Here is an 18,262-nt window from a genome sequence, read left to right on the forward strand (position 1 = left end):
CAACAAATTTGTGATGATACACCGCTGATAGTCTCATACGGAGTAGTTTCCCTGCCCTAAAACCACCCTGTATTCTGCCTATTCGTCCCTCCCCCTTCCCACCCTTGGCCACCACCAACTTTCTCTTACCACCCTGTAGTTTTACCATTGCCAGAACATCGTTTGTAGATTTTGCAGTTTGTAGATTTTCAGACTGGCTCCTTCCACTTAGCCACGTGCATTTCAGTTTCCTCCATGTTTTTTGACTTCTGAATAACAGCCCACTCTGTGGACTGACCTCACTTTGTTTACCCATTCACCTACTGCGGGTGTCTTGGTTGTTCCCATTGTTGACAACTGAAATAATAATTGGAATAAAGCTGTTATGAATGTCTGTGTACAAGTTTTTGTGTGAATGTAAGTTTTCCACTTACTAGGACACGACTGGGTGACTTCACTTTCACTTTTCACTTTCACGCATTGGAGAAGGAAATGGCAACCCACTCTGTTGTTCTTGCCTGGAGAATCCTAGGGATGGGGGAGCCTGGTGGGCTGCCGTCTATGGGGTCGCACAGAGTTGGACACGACTGAAGTGACTTAGCAGCAGCAGCAGCAGCAGGTAAGTATCAAGGAATGTGATTAGTACATTATATGGTAAAACTATATGTAGCTTTAGCATTAAGCTTTATTAGCCAAACTGTGTTCCAAAGTGACTATACCACTTTAATTCCCACCAGCAATGAGCGAGTTCCTATTCTCCACACCCTCATCAGCACTTGGTATTGTCAAGTTTCCAGGCTTTAGCTGTCTTAATAGGTGATATTGTTTTCATTTGTGGTCCCTGATGATGTACAATGTTGAGAAATTTTCACATGCTTATCTGCATATCTTCTTTGATGAGGTGTCTGTTCAGATCTTTGACCCACTTTTAATGGGAGTGTTTATTTTCTCCTCAATGATTTTCAAAAATTCTTTGTGTATTTTGGACACTGGTTCTTTATCTTTGGACGCTGGTGTTTTATAAGATGTAAAGATTTTATTTGGTGGTGGGACACAACACAGTGACACTCAGACAAATGAAAGACAGGACTCTGTTACTCAGAGCTGCAAACAAGAGACAGCTGCCCTGCAGGGCACACAGATGATGCTCCTGTCTTCATTTCAAGAGGTTGTTTTCGATAGTGCTAGCCACATCAGTAGACTGATGTGACCAAGGAGGGACTCAGTGAACTTGAAGATATGTCAGCAGAGACCGACTCAAATGCATAGAGAAAAAGGAATGAAAAACACTGAACAGAAGAGCCAAGAACTGTAGGACAATTGCATACCTATTGTGGAAATTGTTGGTTTAGTCGTGTCCAACTATTGCGGCCCCATGGACTATAGCCTGCCAGGCTCCTCTGTCTATAGGATTCTCCAGAAAAGAATACTGGAGTGGGCTGCCATTTCCTCCTCCAGGGGATCATCCTGACCCAGAAATTGAATCCAGGTCTCTTGCATTGCAGGCAGATTCTTTACGGACTGAGCTATGAGGAAAGCCCATATATGGAAATACCAGGAGACGAAAGAAACAGATGAAATGACTGAAATAACGGTGGCTGATAACTTTCTAAAATCCACAACAGACATCAAACCATAGATCCAAGAAGCTAAGAGAACACCAAACAGTTTCAATGCCAAAAAACCTCTATACCCAGGCATATCATATTCAAACTGCAGGAGATCAAAGACAGAGAAAACCTTAAAAGAGGACAGAGGGAAAAACCACCTTACCTAGAGAGGCACAAGGACCGGGATTACCTCTGAGTGTCCTCAGGAGCCGCGGGAACGGGAGAGTGGAATGAAACGTTATTTATTTGTGCGTGCATTTCTTTTTGGCTGTGCTGGGTCTTCCTTGCTGTGAGAGCTTCTCTCTAGCTGCAACGAGCCAGGAGCTACTGTCCAGTTGCGGTGCACAGGCTTCTCACTGAAGTGCCTTGTCTTGGGGCACACAGGCTCTGGGGCACAGGCTCAGCAGTCGTAATCCATCGGCTTAGCAATGGATTAGCAATCCATTGCACCTCAGCATGTGGGATCTTCCCGGATCGAGGATCGAACCCGTATCTCCTGCACTGGCAGGTGGATTCTTTACCACTGAGCCCCCAGGGAAGCCCAAGAAATGTTAAGGGAAGTTCCCTGGGTATCAGCTCAGAAGCATTTCTGGATCTTTTCTTCCTCTTCTCACCTGAGACAGCAAGTTGGGGGGCTGCCCTCCCTGTCAGTCAGGCAGGCTCAGGAAAAAAAAAAAAAAAAGAGAGAGAGAGAAAGAAAACATTGTTTTAAAAGAATGACGTCTGCTGTGTATCTATTTTCTTCTGTATTTCTCTTTGAAGCATTCAGTTTTCTTCTTTTTGTTTTGCTTTGAATGTCATTTTCTTAAAATTTTTAAAAACCAACTTTATTCATTTTTTTAAATATTTATTTACTTATTTGGCTGCTGTGGGTCTTAGCTGTGGCATGCAGGATCTTCTCAGTTGCAGCATGTGGGATCTAGTTCCTTGATCAAGGATTGAACCCAGGCCCCTTACACTGGCAGCACAGAGTCTTAGCCATTGGACCACTGGTAAAGTCTCTAAAAACAATTATTGAAATATTCACATGATAGAGTTCACCCATTTAAAATGCACAGTTGATAATTTTTAGTGCATTCATAGAACCGTGCAATCCTAGAATAACTCAATTTTAGAAATTTTTGGCATAACCCTCTAAAATCCTGTCCTCATTTGTCATCACTCCCAATCTCCACCCAAACCCCAGCCGTGAGCAATCACTCATCCGCTTGGTGTCTCTAAGGACCTGTAGATCTGCCCATTCTGGATGTTTCACAGGACTGCAGTCCCGTAGTGACAGGCACCAGCGCTGTCTGGGGAGCAAAACCATCTGCTTCCTGCTTGCCCAGTCTGCTCTGAGGGGCAGGGCCTGGCTGGCCCAGCTCTGTCTTGGCGTGATCCTCACCCAGAGGCATGACGGCTTGCACACGGCTGCTGAGCTCCTGGTTCCTCCTGGACAGTGCCCAGCCAAACCCGAGAGTCCTGCTCACAGACATGTGGGTCACAGGGGCACCACCAGGTGCTGCCTGCTAATGAGAACAGCCTGCCCAGGAAGCTGTGAGGGTTCCCTGGAGAGCCAGACAGCAAGAGAGTCAGTAGAGGTCAGAGGAGGAAGGTGGAAGGCCGGCGGAGGCCAGGCTGAAGCATCCTCTGAGAGAGGTGGGAAGAGGGTGGGGAAGCCGAAGGGAAGGAGGTTGGGGATGCAGCCCCCATGATGACATCTGGGTGCCCCTCCATCCTGGGGCCTCACAGCAGAGAGACCCTCTGGGGACTGGCTGCCCAAGAGCAGGAGGCACGTCTTTGTGTGGTCCAAGCACCAGGTCACCTCAACTGGGAGCTTCTGGTTGGTGTTGGTGTCCTGGCCCCGCTCCACCTGTCCAGCATGTGGGTGAGCCAGAATGCTGGCCACACCTCTTGTTGCGTGTTTTGTTCTCAGTGAACATTATATTTACCACCCTTGGCTTGTCACTGTGTTTGTTTCACTAAAATCTGATGTCTCAGCTCCTAGAGTAGGGAATTTGCCTTCATGCTGTTTGATAATGCATTGAGCTTGCTTGCCCATTTCTTCCTATGGTGAAATATACAAAATATAAATTTGCCACTTGTAAGCGTCCAACTCGGTGGTATTAAACACAGTCATAATGCTGTGCAGACATCACCACAGCTCCTCTCCATACCTCTTCTCATCTTTTGTTTTTCAGCGTTTAATTTTTGGCTGCAGAGTCTCATTTGCAGCATGGGGGATCTGTTCGTTGAGTTGGGAGTGCTTTGCTCTAGGTGTGGCACACTGGCTTATTTGCTCTAAGGCATGAGGGATCTTGGTTCCCCAACCAAGGATCAAACCCAGGTCCTCTGCCCTGGAAGGCAGATTCTTAATCCAGGGGCCACTAGGGAAGTCCCAATTCTTTTCACTTTGTAAACTGGAAACTCTACACCCATTAAATACTAGCTCTCCATTCCCATCCACATAGGTCCTGGCACCCACCGATCCACTTTCTGTCTCTACGATTTTGACTAATCTCAGTACCTCATGTAAGTGGACTCATATAGTATTTGTCCTTTTGTGACAAATACTGAGCATAATGTTCTTAAGGTTTATCCACGTTGTACATGTCAGGATTTCCTTCCTTTTTAAGGCTGAATAATATTGCATTCTATGTATATACCACATTTAGTTTATACAGTCATGCTTTCATGGATCTTTCCACTGTTTCCACTGTTTTGTTTTTGTTCAGTCACTAAGTCCTGTCTGATTCTTTGCGACCCATGGACTGCAGCATGCCAGGCTTCCCTGTCCATCACCATCTCACAGCGTTTTCTCACTCATGTCCAGAGTCAGTGATACCATCCAACCATCTCATCCTCTGTTGCCCTCTTCTCCTCCTGCTCTCAATCTTTCCCAGCATCAGGGTCTTTTCTAATAAGTTGGCTCTTCCCATCAGGTGGCCAGAGTATTGGAGCTTCAGCTTCAGCATCAGTCCTTCCAATGAATATTCAAGGTTGATTTCCTATAGGGTGGACTTCCCTGGTGGCTCAGCTGGGAAAGACTCTGCCTGCAATGTGGGAGACCTGGGTTTGATCCCTGGGTTGGGAAGATTCCCTAGAGAAGAGAACGGCTACCCATTCCAGTAATCTGGCCTGGAGAATTCCATGGACTATTCATGGTGTTGCAAAGAGTCAGACATGAATGAGTGACTTTCACTTTCTTTTCCTTTAGGATTGACTAGTTTGATCTCCTTGCAGTCCAAGGGACTCTCAAGAGTCTTCTCCAGCATCAATTTTTTGGTGCTCATCCTTCTTTATGGTCCAACTCTCACATCTATACATGACTACTGGAAAAACCATAGCTTTGGCTATACGGACCTTTGTCGGACTTTTTCCACCTTTTGGCTATCGTAAATGATGCTGGCACGGAACACAAGTGTGCAAATACCTGTTTGAGTCTCTGCTTTTAGTTCTTGGGGGCATGTACCCAGACATGGATTTGCGCGGCATCTGGTAATCCTATGTTTAATTTTTTGAGATTTGCATTTGTTATTACCAGCTGATTGATTTGCCCACCCTTCCCTCCATCTAACATCTGACTACCACTGGCCAGGCACAGTACAGATGCCAGGGTATAGGCTAGCCCTGGCCTCTGCCCTAATGGAGTTACAGTCTAGTGGGAAGAGCTGATTTTACAAACCAGCAGCGTTTATTGTGCCCCATGTGTATAATCTCATGTGCTTGCATGCATGCTAAGTCGCTTTCGTCATGTCCAACTCTGTGCGACCCCATGGACTGTAGCCCGCCAGGCTCCTCTGTCCATAGGATTCTCCAGGCAAGAATACTGGAGTGAGTAACTGTTCTCTTCCTCAGGGGATCTTCCAGACCCAGGGATCAAACCCAGGTCTCCTGCATTGCAGGCAGATTGTTTACTGTCTGAGATACCAGGGAAGCTCGGGTGAAAGGGATTCCCCTGGAAATATGCCCTCGGGATGCTGTTATTACCCATGTTTTCCAGATGAGGCGCTGCTGAGCTGAGGGTGCGCCTTGGCCAGCACAGTCCTTAATAAGCACGGTTAAGTGGGTGTGCCAGCAGCTCTCAGTGGCCTCTCCTTCTGCATGACCAGGTCTGGGTGAGCCCTGGGCTGAGCAGCACTGGCTCGTTTAGTGTGATTATCAGAAGCACCCAGAAGACCAACACATCTTTTTTAAAATTAATTAATTTTTATACACTCAGTTTGCGGTGTGCCCTAGCTTCCTCTACTTGCGGCGAGCAGAGGCGACTCTAGTTGTGGTGCACCAGCTTCTGACTTTCCTGGCTTCTTGGTCATGGAGCAGGGCTCCAGGGCACTCGTGCTCAGTACTTGTAGCACACAGGCTTAGTTGCCCTCCAGCATGCGGAATCCTCCCAGACCAGGGATTGAACCCATGTCCTCTGCATTGGCAGGCGGTCCAGTGGTTACTTATAAGGTCATAAGTCCCCTTATACCTCTTGATGACACATTCAAAATCATTAAAAAGCCTAAATAGGGTAATTTTGTTCAGGCATGCAGGATGGAGCCGGGTGGGTATGGTGGATGTGGCTTCAGACACATTCCTGCATCACCAAGAACCTGTATTTTCTGAACGGTGTCAGACTTGGGGACACTGCAAACCATTTCCAAAACAGTATTTCCCAGCAGCTGCCAATGGCAACCCTGGGGTTTCAAAGCTCCCACCCCCACTTCTCAACTATACAATCCTCTCAAACCCCAACCAGTTCTTATTTAACAAGCACCCTTAGTTTCACCAGCTCCAGTCCCAGTTCTTGGCAAACAATTTTTGTAATCTTGCATTTTTTTTTTTTTTTTTTACTTTTCTAAGTCTCCTATTGTACAGTCAGTCCTGCAGGACACAATTCAAGTGCTTCTTGAATCTGTGTCTCCCAGGCTGCAGTCCTACCACGCCCAAAGAAATGCCTCCTTATTTCAACCACGCTTCCATTCTTGGAATACTTGGTTAGCACTCTAAAAATTCAGCTTCTACAATTAGATCAATTCCTTTTACTTGCATATATAGCTTCTATAAAACTCTAGGGAGAAGTTACACAAGTTCTTATCTAAAAATGTCTCCTGTGGGAATTCCCTGGTGGTCCAGTGATTAGGATTCCAGGTTTCCATTGCAGGGGGCATAGATTTGGTCGCTGACCAGGGAACTAAGATCCTGCATGTCATGCAATGCACCCAAAAAATATATATTTTTTTGTTTTCCAGTTTTCAAGCATCCTTTAAAAAGATACTTAGTCCTGATGAATCTGTGCTAAAAATATTAGTCACTAACAGGAGTGCCAAGTACACACTTTCCTAGAGTATAATTTGGCAATATATGTTAGGATTCTAAGATAAACTATCTTCTTATCTGTTATTCCACTTCAAAGAATCTATGATAAGAAAGTAACCAGACAACAAGTTTCTACTGTAGAGCACAGGTGCCTATATTCAATACTGTGACAAACTATAATGGGAAAGAATATGAAAAAGAATATATATTCAGGTAGAGCGGGTTCTTAATTTTAATTAAAAGGTGCTTTCTCTTGGGAAGGAAACCTATGACAAACCTGGACAGCATATTAAAAAAGCAGAGACATTACTTTGCTAACAAAGGTCCATACAGTCAACGCTATGGTTTTTTCAGTAGTTATGTATGGATGTGAGAGTTGGACCATAAAGAAAGCTGAGCACCAAAGAATCAATGCTTTCAAACTGTGCTGCTGGAGAAGACTCCTGAGAGTCCCTTGGACTGCAAGGAAGTCAAACCAGTCTATCCTAAAGGAAATCAACCCTGAATATTCATTGGAAGGACTGATGCTGAAGCTGAAGCTCCAATACTTTGGCCACCTGATGCGAAGAACTGACTTATTGGAAAAGACCCTGATGCTGGGAAAGATTGAAGGCAGGAGGAGAAGGGGATGAGATGACAGAGAATGAGATGGTTGGTTGGCATCACCAACTATATGGACATGAGTTTGAGCAAGTTCCAGGAGATGGTGAAGGATAAGGAAGACTGGCATGCTGCAGTCTATGGGGTAGCAAGGAGTTGGACATGACTTGGAGACTGAACAAGGACAAAAACAAGTCCAGTGAAGAGGCAGACTGATTATCAAATAATAGATGATTAAACAAATTCTTGTAACTCCATGTGATGAAAATGTTGTCATGAAATACCACCAAGAAATACTGGAGACAACCTTGAATGTATGAAAATACAATATTATGTGTACACATAGTACATTAAATCCCAATGTTTAATGTGTCAAACATTAGTACATTTCGTGAGCACTGACCATGTATCAGATACCTTCCAGGTATGGTGTAAAACCAGACAGATGTGCACGGAGTGAAGAAAGCCGCATACTCTCGAGACACTGGGACTCTGACCAGTTTCTGCTTTCTTCTTGCCAATGTTTGTAACCTCCCCCAGCTTTCCACAGCACTCGTTTCTCTTATAACTAGAGACTCGGTGAAGGATGTTTAAGAACCTCTGTGGGGCACAGGGCAGGGAAAGAAAAGCAGTCTACGGCGAAGTCAGACCACTGAGGACGGCAAACCCTGCTCCCCGTTAGAAGCCAGGGTGATCCACACGCCCCACGGAAGATGGATTCAGTGAAAGAGAATGCCCTCACGTTTTCTCTTCTCTTTCTTAGTGAATCATTCACCCCAAGAGCCCCCTTGAGGGTCTAAAATTCCTGCCTGTTGGCCCAGATTGTGAATCTGTTCTTAATCCGAGTATCACTGGAGAGAGAGGGAACACTGGCGTGAAGGTGGGCTGGGAACAGGGTGAGGCTCGAGGTTATTTCTGTGGGTGGGGACGCTGAGCAGTGACGGCCCCTCAGGGACATGCACTGGAGGTCAGCGCACACGTCCATGAACGCTTGGCTGAAAACTCTCCGGTGGCCTGCAGCTGTTTTGAGCGGAGCCTCAAACAGAGGCAATCATAAGGATCAGCTCAGTGACCCAAAGACAGCAAGGTGAGTTTCAAACCAGACAAGTGTGTTTGAGGATTAAAATGTCAACTGACATTGACAGCCCAGGAAAGAATCTAGGGCATTTTCTGGTGGGCCAAAGTGTTTGTCTATTTATTACCTTTTTTTTTTTTTTTGGCTGAACTGGATCTTCCTTGTGGCATGTGGGCTTTCTCTAGTTACTGCACACTGGCTTAGTTGCCCTACAGCAAAAGGGATCTTAGTTCCCAGAGCAGGGATCAAACCCATGTTTCCTTCATTGTCACACAAACTGTTTACCACTGGACCACAAGAGAGGACCCCAAAGTATTTTTGTGTGTGAAGTCGCTCAGTTGTGTCCAACTCTTTGCGACCCCATGGACTGTAGCCTACCAGGCTCCTCCCTCCATGGGATTCTCCAGGCAAGAGTACTGGAGTGGGTTGCCATTTCCTTCTCCAGGGGATCTTCCCGACCCAGGGATCGAACCCAGGTCTCCAGGATTCCAGGCAGATGCTTTAACCTCTGAGCCACCAGGGAATCTCCAAGGTTCAGAAAATCTTGGCTGTTCCCAAGATTAGGGCTTCCCAGGTGGCATGCTGCTCAAGAATCCACCTGCCAATGCAGGAGACACAGGAGACTCAGGTTCAATCCCTGGGTCAGGAAGATCCTCTGGAGGAGGAAATAGCAATCCACTTCAGTATTCTTGCCTGGGAAATCCCATGGACAGAGGAGACTGGTGGGCTACAGCCCAGGGGGGTGCATAGACTCGGACACGACTGAGTGACTGAGCACACACATTTCCAAGATAAAGCAAAAATAAATAACCTACTTAAAAAACAAAACAAAACTGGTAATCCAAGTTTCAGGTTTGACTGTTGTCTCTTAAGAAAGACGTTCTTGAACTGGAAACATCCCAAGCCTGTTCCTCAACAATGGAGCAACTTCTTAAGCATGGAAGGATTCCAAACTAGACTCTTTATTCATAAAAACGGCACCTGGAGTCCAGTAGTCATGAGAAAAAGAGGAATTTTCCACCAACCTCTGTTTCAGCAGGGCAGGGGAACTGGGATTAGTGTCAGAGAAGAGGAAACTCATATTGAACACTTACTCATGCCAGGGGATGTCTTCAGCTGGTGACTCAGGTCAATTCGTTGAATGCCCTTAAACATTGTTTGAATTTCGATATTAAGATTATATCTCTGCCTGAGGAAATGGGGACACTGAGTCTAAGGGTTGATCTGACTTGCACGGAGAAATGCTGTGGCCATCAGTGAAGCTGCAATCCAACCCAGACTGTGTGACTCTGAAACCACACAATCCAGACTGGGGCTTGAACTCATTGTCCTGGGATTGGATTCACCTGGTGTTAGGGATTCAATAAAGTTCAGGCTCTTTATGTCGTGTCCCAGAAAGAATTCAGGGAGACACAAAGTGAGAGGTAAGAAGTGGTTTAGTCAGAGAGATACATATTCCATACATCAGTCAGTCAGTTCAGTCGCTCAGTCGTGTCCAACTCTTTGTGACCCCATGAATCGCAGCACTCCAGGCCTCCCTGTCCATCACCAACTCCCGGAGTTCACTCAAACTCACATCCATTGAGTCGGTGATGCCATCCAGCCATCTCATTCTCTGTTGTCCCCTTCTCGTGCCCCCAATCCCTCCCAACATCAGAGTCTTTTCTAATGAGTCAACTCTTTGCATGAGGTGGCCAAAGTATTGGAGCTTTAGCTTTAGCATCATTCCTTCCAAAGAACACCCAGGACTGATCTCCTTTAGAATGGACTGGTTGGATCTCCTTGCAGTCCAAGGGACTCAAGAGTCTTCTCCAACACCACAGTTCAAAAGCATCAATTCTTCGGCACTCAGCTTTCTTCACAGTCCAACTCTCACATCCATACATGACCACAGGAAAAACCATAGCATTGACTAGACGGACTTTGTTGGCAAAGTAATATCTTTACTTTTGAATATGCTATCTAGGTTGGTCATAACTTTTTTTCCAAGGAGTAAGCGTCTTTTAATTTCATGGCTGCAGTCACCATCTGCAGTGATTTTGGAGCCCCAAAAAATAAAGTCTGCCACTGTTTCCACTGTTTCTCCATCTATTTCCCATGAAGTGATGGGACCAGATGCCATGATCTTCGTTTTCTGAATGTTGAGCTTTAAGCCAACTTTTTCACTCTCCTCTTTCACTTTGACCAAGAGGCTTTTTAGTTCCTCCTCACTTTCTGCCATAAGGGTGGTGTCATCTGCATATCTGAGGTTATTGATATTTCTCCCAGCAATCTTGATTCCAACTTGTGCTTCTTCCAGCCCAGTGTTTCTCATGACGTACTCTGCATTCCATACATAGCCCATCTCAAAAAGCAAGAAAAACCTTGGGAGAAACATACTCCACAGAGTGTGAGCCATCTCAGAAGGTGAGCAGCCATGAAATATGGCTGTTTAGTTCTTCAGTTCATTTCATTTCAGTCGCTTAGTCATCTCTGACTATTTTCGACCCCATGGACTGCTGTACACCAGGTTTCTCTGTCCATCACCAGCTCCAAGAGCTTGCCCAAACTCATGTCCATCGAGTCAGTGATGCCATCCAACCATCTCATCCTCTGTTGTCCCCTTCTCCTCCCACCTTCCATCTTTCCCAGCATCAGGGTCTTTTCCAATGAGTCAGTTCTTTGCATCACGTGGCCAAAGCATTGGAGTTTCAGCTTCAGCATCAGTCCTTCCAATGAATATTCAGCACTGTTTTCCCTTAGGATTGACTGGTTTGATCTCCTTGCAGTCCAAGGAACTCTCAAGAGTCTTGGTCAACACCACAGTTCAAAAGCATAAATTCTTCAGTGCTCAGCTTTCTTTACACTCCAACTCTCACATCCATACATGACTACTGGAAAAACCATAGCTTTGACTAGATGGACCTTTGTTGGCAAAATAATGTCTCTGCTTTTTAATATGCTGTCTAAGTTGGTCATAGCTTTTCTTCCAAGGAGCAAGCATCTTTTAATTTCATGGCTGCAGGCACTATCTGCAGTGACTTTGGAGCCCAAAAAAGTAAAGTCTGTCACTGTTTCCATTGTTTCCCCATCTGTTTGCCATGAAGTGATGGGACTGGATGCCACGATATTAGTTTTCTGAACGTTGAGTTTTAGGCCAGCTTTTTCACTCTCTTCTTTTACTTTCATCAAGAGGCTCTTTAGCTCCTCTTTGTTTTCTGCCAAAAGGGTGGTGTCATCTGCATATCTGAGGTTATTGGTATTTCTCCTGGCAATCTTGATTCCAGCTTGTCATTTCGCATGATGTACTCTTCATATAAGTTAAATAAGCAGGGTGACGATCTTTGTGCTGCAGTCCGTGGGGTCACAAAGAGTCGGACCCGACTGAAAGACTGAGCTGGATTCTGTGGCGACTGAACCCTGTGCGGCTGCAGCTGCTGACCTTCAACACCCTCTGAGGGAGATCAGGGTGGAGAGAGGCACTCTGTGTTCCAGAGAACATGGTGGGACAGGTCTTTAGATAGTTGGGTATTTTCAGGAACAGAGTTTGTGATCCCATACCTTGCATCTCCTCATATCTAGAAAGAACTGAATCCCTTCATGGTGACAGCAGCTCCTCCTGATTAGTGGAAAACTCTTGTAAAGTAAGCACTTAATTGTATTGAACTCCTTCACCAAAATCTTATACACTGAGCTTCTCCCACTGCCTCTTTGGAACAGTCTGTCAAAGCTATCTGAGGTGCTGTCTCCTGGGCTGCAGTCCCATTTTGTCCCAAATAAAAGTTGTGAGTTCACTCACAACTCTCAAGTTGTGCATCTTTTTTTAGTCGAAAAAACCATGGAGGAGCTGAGCGTTTTGGGTACCAGAAATGGCAACCCTCTCCAGTATTCTTGCCTGGAGAATCCCATGAACAGAGGAACCTGGCGGGCTATAGTCCATGGGGTTGCAAGAGTCAGACAGGACTTAGCAATTAAACCACCACCACAGCTCTGTTCTCCTGACTCCACCCAGCAGTCAACCTTTCTCTGGCCCAAACTAGGATAGGTTTGTTTGACTTCCCTGTGCGTGGCACACATGATCTTACTTGCCTTGGGTAACAGACTAGGCCCCCCACCACATGGTTTTGCCCCCGCCAATAGGTTCTGATGGGGGACATTGCCCAGGGTGGGTGGGGTGGGCACTGGCCACATGGCTTGGCTCAGCACACCCTGAGGAGAAGGCCAGTCATGTGTCCAAGGTCTGGGAAGTGGGCCCTTGGGTCTCCAAAGTTCTCATGGTAGTGGAGGCGTCTGCTCCCCAGGCCTCTGCAGGGTAACTTGGCTGTGGATCAGGCGTGCATGCCCTAGGTAGGGGCGCCTGGTTAGCAAGGTGGGCCTGGATCCTTGGTCCTGCCAGAGGGTCGCAGGGCCCGTGCGTCCTGGCGCCGGTCCGCGCGGTGGCCGCAGGGGCGGCGGTCCCGGGCCTTGCAGGGCCTGGAATTGGGGCCAGGCACTGCGCACCACCGGGCCCTGGAGAAGGTGGTTCCGGTAACTCCGAGCCCAACAGCCCACTTGCAGACATCCCTGTCCGTGCCCACTTCCGGGGCGCCTCGCCCTGCGCTCCCTCCGCCGGGGCCCTTGTCGGTCCGGCCCTTGGTCCTGCCGCGCCGGCAGTGTGCGGCCCCAGGGTTAGAGGCGTGGTGCAGGCCAGGGGGCGGACCTGTGTGGAGTGAATGAAGGATTTGAGGAACCGCTAAATGAAGGCAGGCTGGCGCAGCCTGCTGCGCCCCACAGGGTAAAACTGAAAGTGCAAGCCGGCGTTTTGGAGGGTGCCCGCCCACGAGCCGGTAGCGCAGAGATGAGGGTGGGTTGCCCGGGCCTGGGTTGCGGTGGACGATTTGCCCGGGAGGGGCGGGAGTGGGAGGGGACAAGCGGATGCCCCGCCTCCGGCCCGCCCCGGCGCAGCGCGGGACCCGCGGGTTCCTAGCCGCGCTGAGGTCAGAAGGAGGCGGCCTGTCGTCCGAGCCGAGCGCCTGCGCCGATCCGGGTCGCGGCGGAGCGGAGCCCGAGCGTGGCCGAAGCCGAGCTGAGCGCGCGGCGGAGACGCTGACCCCCCCGGCCCCGCGCCGCCGCGGCAGGCCCGGCATGGAGGAGGAGTGCCGGGTGCTCTCCATTCAGAGCCACGTCGTCCGCGGCTACGTGGGCAACCGGGCAGCCACGTTCCCGCTGCAGGTACGCTTACGTAACCCGGAGGTGTCCCCGCGCCCGGCCGTGCGGACCAGCGAAGGGGTGGCCGCCGTCGGGCCGCGTGACCTTGGCCCGGCAGCCCGGAGGACCTGGAGCGCGGGGTTCCAGACGCGGGCGGAGTAGGCGGGCACTTTCAGCGGCGGGGGCGGGGCCGCACTTGGACCCAGGCGGTGGAATGGGGAGGGGGTGCGGACGCTCGGTTAGAATGGAGACCCCAGGCGCGTGCTGTGAGCACCCGCCAGCCCCCGCCCTTTCCCACCGGCCCGACTCTGGGGAAGGGAAAATGCGGAGCAGCGGCCGGAGACCCACCGAAGGTGGGCGCTGGGCAAGCAGGTCTCTGCACTGCTTACCTGGTGGGCGACCCGTCCCCATCCGTTCCCCGCCCCCTGCGCGTCGGGAGGCGCGCCGTGAGGCCCTGGGCGGCCAGGGTGGGCTCCACCCTGCGACTGCCTGTTGAGGGGCGGTCGCCAGGAGAGGATGGGACGGAGGGGGCCTACCTACCGGTGTTGGCTCCGGAGAAGTAAAGCCTAGAGGGCAGTTCAGGCCGTGCAGGGTCTGGCTCTAGATGCAGCTTCCTACATGTGTCAGCCTTTCCCTACTAAGGTGCCCACGGGCTTCCTCCCGCTTCCTCCGCCTGTGCTCCCTGAGGGGCTCAAGGTCTCTCTGTGGTTCATAAGTGAGCACCCACTGCTTCCTGTCTCAGCCCCAAGGTTGTGGTTGGGTGGCCCCTTGGAGGGTCAGGATGAGGCCTGGGTGCAGTGGGGTGTCAGCCTTGGAGTCACCGTCACTTCCTTGCCCTGTGGGCTAAGCAGGAGGCTGTGTGTCCGGGCTGGTGACTCTCTTGGACCATGCACCTTTGGCCCATTGTCCCTGGGTCCTATCCTTGAACATGGAGCTAGTGTCTGGCCCCTGCTGTGCATGCTGTACATGAGGGCCCTGTGCTGGACCCTCAAGATCATAAAGGGCCCCCCAGTCACAATGGCCTGTAGGTGCCAGCTGGCTGGAGGGGCCGTGGGAAGGGTTGGAACCCTTCAGTAGAGCTTGAGGGCCAACCTGAGGCTGGCCTGCCCATCTCCTGAGGAGGAAGCAGTGGAACAAAGACTTGAAGGTGGAATGTACAAGGGTTCAAGTCCAACAGAACTGCCTGGCCAGCTGCCTGTGATCTGTGGGCACCCATGGAGATAATGTGAGGTCCTTGGCCCTCCCATTCCCACCAGCGGGGTGCAGACCGTGGGGGCCGTCAGGGTGCACTCCAGGACTGATCCTGAGGCCCCAGCTCTTGGTCACTGATTGCTTGGGCAGGGCCTCTATGGTGGGACAGTGCTGGGGTTAAAGTGCAGGATCCCTGAAGCAGGGGCAGCCCCAGAAGGTGAAACCAGGAAGTTCCTTACCAGATAGTGGTCCGCCTGCACCCTGCCTGGAAGGAGCTGCCCTTGGCAGAAGTGTGCAAAGGTGTGTAGACTCTGCTGCTTCCCTGGGCCTCTGTCTCTCCCTGCTGCCGCTCCTTTATCTTTCCCTGGGTTGTTCCTCTGATCATCTGTTCCTTGATTTCTAGGCACTGACCCTAAACTTGCAGACCAACATGTGCTTTGCCAATTACTTGATGGGATGCTCCTCCAGACCACCCACCTTGGGAAGGGCCTCTGAAGGACTGAACCTTGGTTCTTACCTGAGGCCTGCTCTCTATCCAGCGTCCTTACCTGTGATCTTGAGGGACAGACGTTGGGGGTGCCATCCCCCTTCTGTATCCCCGGGGTGGAGGTAACACCTGGCTCTGACTTAATCCATCCCTGCACTTCCTCTTGTCGACTTAAAGAAAAGCACACAGCAAGTGAGTTGTGAGTTTTAGTCATGGACTTACTGAGGCCTGCAGCCCAGGAGACAGTCTCTCAGGCCACTGCTCCAGAGAGGTCAGGAAGAGGCCAGTTTGTACACGAGGTTTTGGAAGCTGGGAAATGCTTGCATTCAAGCTTACTTCTGGATAAAAGATTACTGCTAATCACGAAGAACAGATATCTTAAGTTATTGATTTTAGTGTTATTCTAAGTATGGAAAGATGTAGGAATTTGAAATTCTTTCTGAGATATGCATCTAATATCTGTTTACCCAAAGCACTGAGTACCTGCTCCTGTTTTTTTTAATCCTGAATTCCTCAGATGGGCCACTACTGTGGCTTAGACTTAACCCTTGTAGAACTGGAAGTGAGCCACGCTCTTTTGTTATTCTTTATTCACACTCCCCTGGAGGCTCATTCTTAAGCTGGGGACTTGAAGAGGCTACCTTCCACCTTGAGCTCTCTAGTACCCAGTTGCCTCATTTGTGGAATGGGCATAGAGCCTGACTCCAAGGATGCAATTAGGGTGACCATCCCTGGCAGGTGCCTCGGAGGTGCTGGCTGCTGAGTGAGGTGGCCCCAGTGCCCAGGGTGCTTTTCTTAGTCTTCTCTGCAGAAAGACCAGACAGGGAGGTAGTAGAGCCAGTGGGCAGCCAAATGTGCCTGGGGCATCTAAGGGAGGCCAGGGCCTCCATCAGGCCTGGATCACGTCCTTACCTGTGTCCTTTGCCCTAATCATTTTTTCTTCCTAATGTAGTCTTGGGCGGGTGGAAAAAGCTGAGGAGGGGGAGAAAGCAGAGAGGGTGGCTCTCAAAACATGCTCCACCAAACCAAGCCCACCTTGATGGGGTACTTCAGCCTCCAGAGCTATGAGAGAATTGAAAGGTTGTTGCTGAACCATGAAAGACGCCAGGATTCTTGGCCTCCGGAGAAGAATTCAACCCAGGGCGAGAGACAAGGCTTGATCGCTCAGAGCTTTTGTGTAATAAAGTTTTATTAAAGTATAAAGGAGATAGAGAAAGCTTCTGATATAGACATCAGAAGGGGGCAGAAAGAATGCCCCCCTCACTAGTGTTAGCAATGGAGTTATATACTTCTAATTAGTTATTGGGCTTCCCTGGTGGCTCAGAGGTTAAAGCGGCTGCCTGCAATGCGGGAGACCTGGGTTTGATCCCTGGGTCAGGAAGATCCCCTGGAGAAGGAAATGGCAACCCACTCCAATGTTCTTGCCTTAATTAGTTATTACAGTGAATCAAAAGAATGTCTGGAGGTTGTAAAGACCTTACTAGACCCACTTCCATAATTTACATTTTAAGATAACGGGATAAGCCAGAATGGGGGGGCGGGGCATCCCAGAAACTGCCCTCAAGCAGGATACATTATTGTTATGTAATCCTAAGGAATGTAGAGGGAAAAAAAAGTTTGTCCTTTTCTCTTCCTTGAGAATTCCAGACCCCCTTCTCCTTGGGGGCCCCTAGACTTCCTATCAACCTGCCTAGGAATTGACTCTCTCAGAATAATAAACTTTGTTTCAGCCGCGTGAGCACTCACACGGTCCTCGTTTGAGGTCCCACTTGGGATACACAGTTCAGCCCATATGAGAACAGTTTCCAGAGATTTTCCTTAGCTCACTGTACACTTTCTCCCCTTGGCCACTTAGTGCTTCCTTGTCCAGAGGCCAGATTCCCCATAAGTCTGCGCATGCTTAATTTGGCTAGGCTGCTGAGTTCTTGTAAGGGCTACAGGAGGCTCCGTGGGGTCTCCTGCAGGCATTTTGCTTCCTACCCAACATGTGAGCACTGTAGGAGCACAGAGGGGCAGGGCATGGGGCAGGATGGGCTGGGGGTGAGCCGAGCCTGGAAGTGGCCATGCCTTGCATGATTCCAGCAGGTGTCCTCTGACTACAGAGCTGTGCTGAGTTCTGAAAATGTTCTGAATTTGGATGGATGCTGTACAGCTGGAGACACCACAGGTGGGGTTACCCACACAGCTGACTGTGGGAAGAGAGCTTGGAAATGGCAGGAGAAGGTGGGGTCTGGCTGGGCCCCACAAACTTGGGGAGACAGAATATGCACTTGTGCCGGGTGGAGAGGCTGCCGGTGGAGGGGTGCTGACCCTGTGCCCGCATCTTGGAGAAATGGCTCAGGGGCCGGCCGTGCCCCCCAGACATTCTCAGCCTCATCTGCACAGTGAGAACGGTCCTGTTAGTGACCGCATGGTGCCAAGCGCCCAGGTTCTGCTTGTGGTGGGGTGCAATGTGGATCCCTGCCCAGGGACCTCCCACCACTCCCAGGGTTGTCCTGGCTAGGTGTCTGCAAGCTAGATGTCGGGGCTTCAGGGCTCTGGTTCTCAAACTGCTTTTTGCCGGGTCCCCATAGGCTTCCCTGGTGGCTCAGATGGTATAGAATATGCCTGCAATGCAGGAGACCCGGATTTGTTCCCTGAGTGGGAAAGATCTCCTGAAAAAGGAAATGGCAACCCCCTCCAGTATTCTTGCCTGGAGAATCCCATGAACAGAGGAGCCTAGTGGGCTACAGTCCATGGGGTCGCAAAGAGTTGTACATGATTGAGCGACTATCACTCACAGGCTACAGTCCAAAGAGTCGAAAAGTGTCAGATGCAATTGAGCAATTAACACTTAATACCACAACACACTAGTGGTGGTCTCAGGTGGGT

General features: G+C 49.5%; 1 protein-coding gene across 1 annotated transcript in view; it reads left to right on the plus strand.

Moving 5' to 3' along the window:
• PDXK (pyridoxal (pyridoxine, vitamin B6) kinase) overlaps positions 13,477-18,262 on the plus strand; it is a 30,434-nt gene continuing 25,648 nt past the window's right edge. Inside the window, exon 1 of the mRNA XM_018051780.1 lies at positions 13,477-13,737. Within this exon, the coding sequence (XP_017907269.1) occupies positions 13,651-13,737 (87 nt within the window). The 5' untranslated portion in view covers positions 13,477-13,650. The remainder of the gene's footprint in view (positions 13,738-18,262) is intronic.

This window comes from Capra hircus, chromosome 1, assembly GCF_001704415.2.
Source record: "Capra hircus breed San Clemente chromosome 1, ASM170441v1, whole genome shotgun sequence".
NCBI classification, from domain to species: Eukaryota; Metazoa; Chordata; class Mammalia; order Artiodactyla; family Bovidae; genus Capra; species Capra hircus.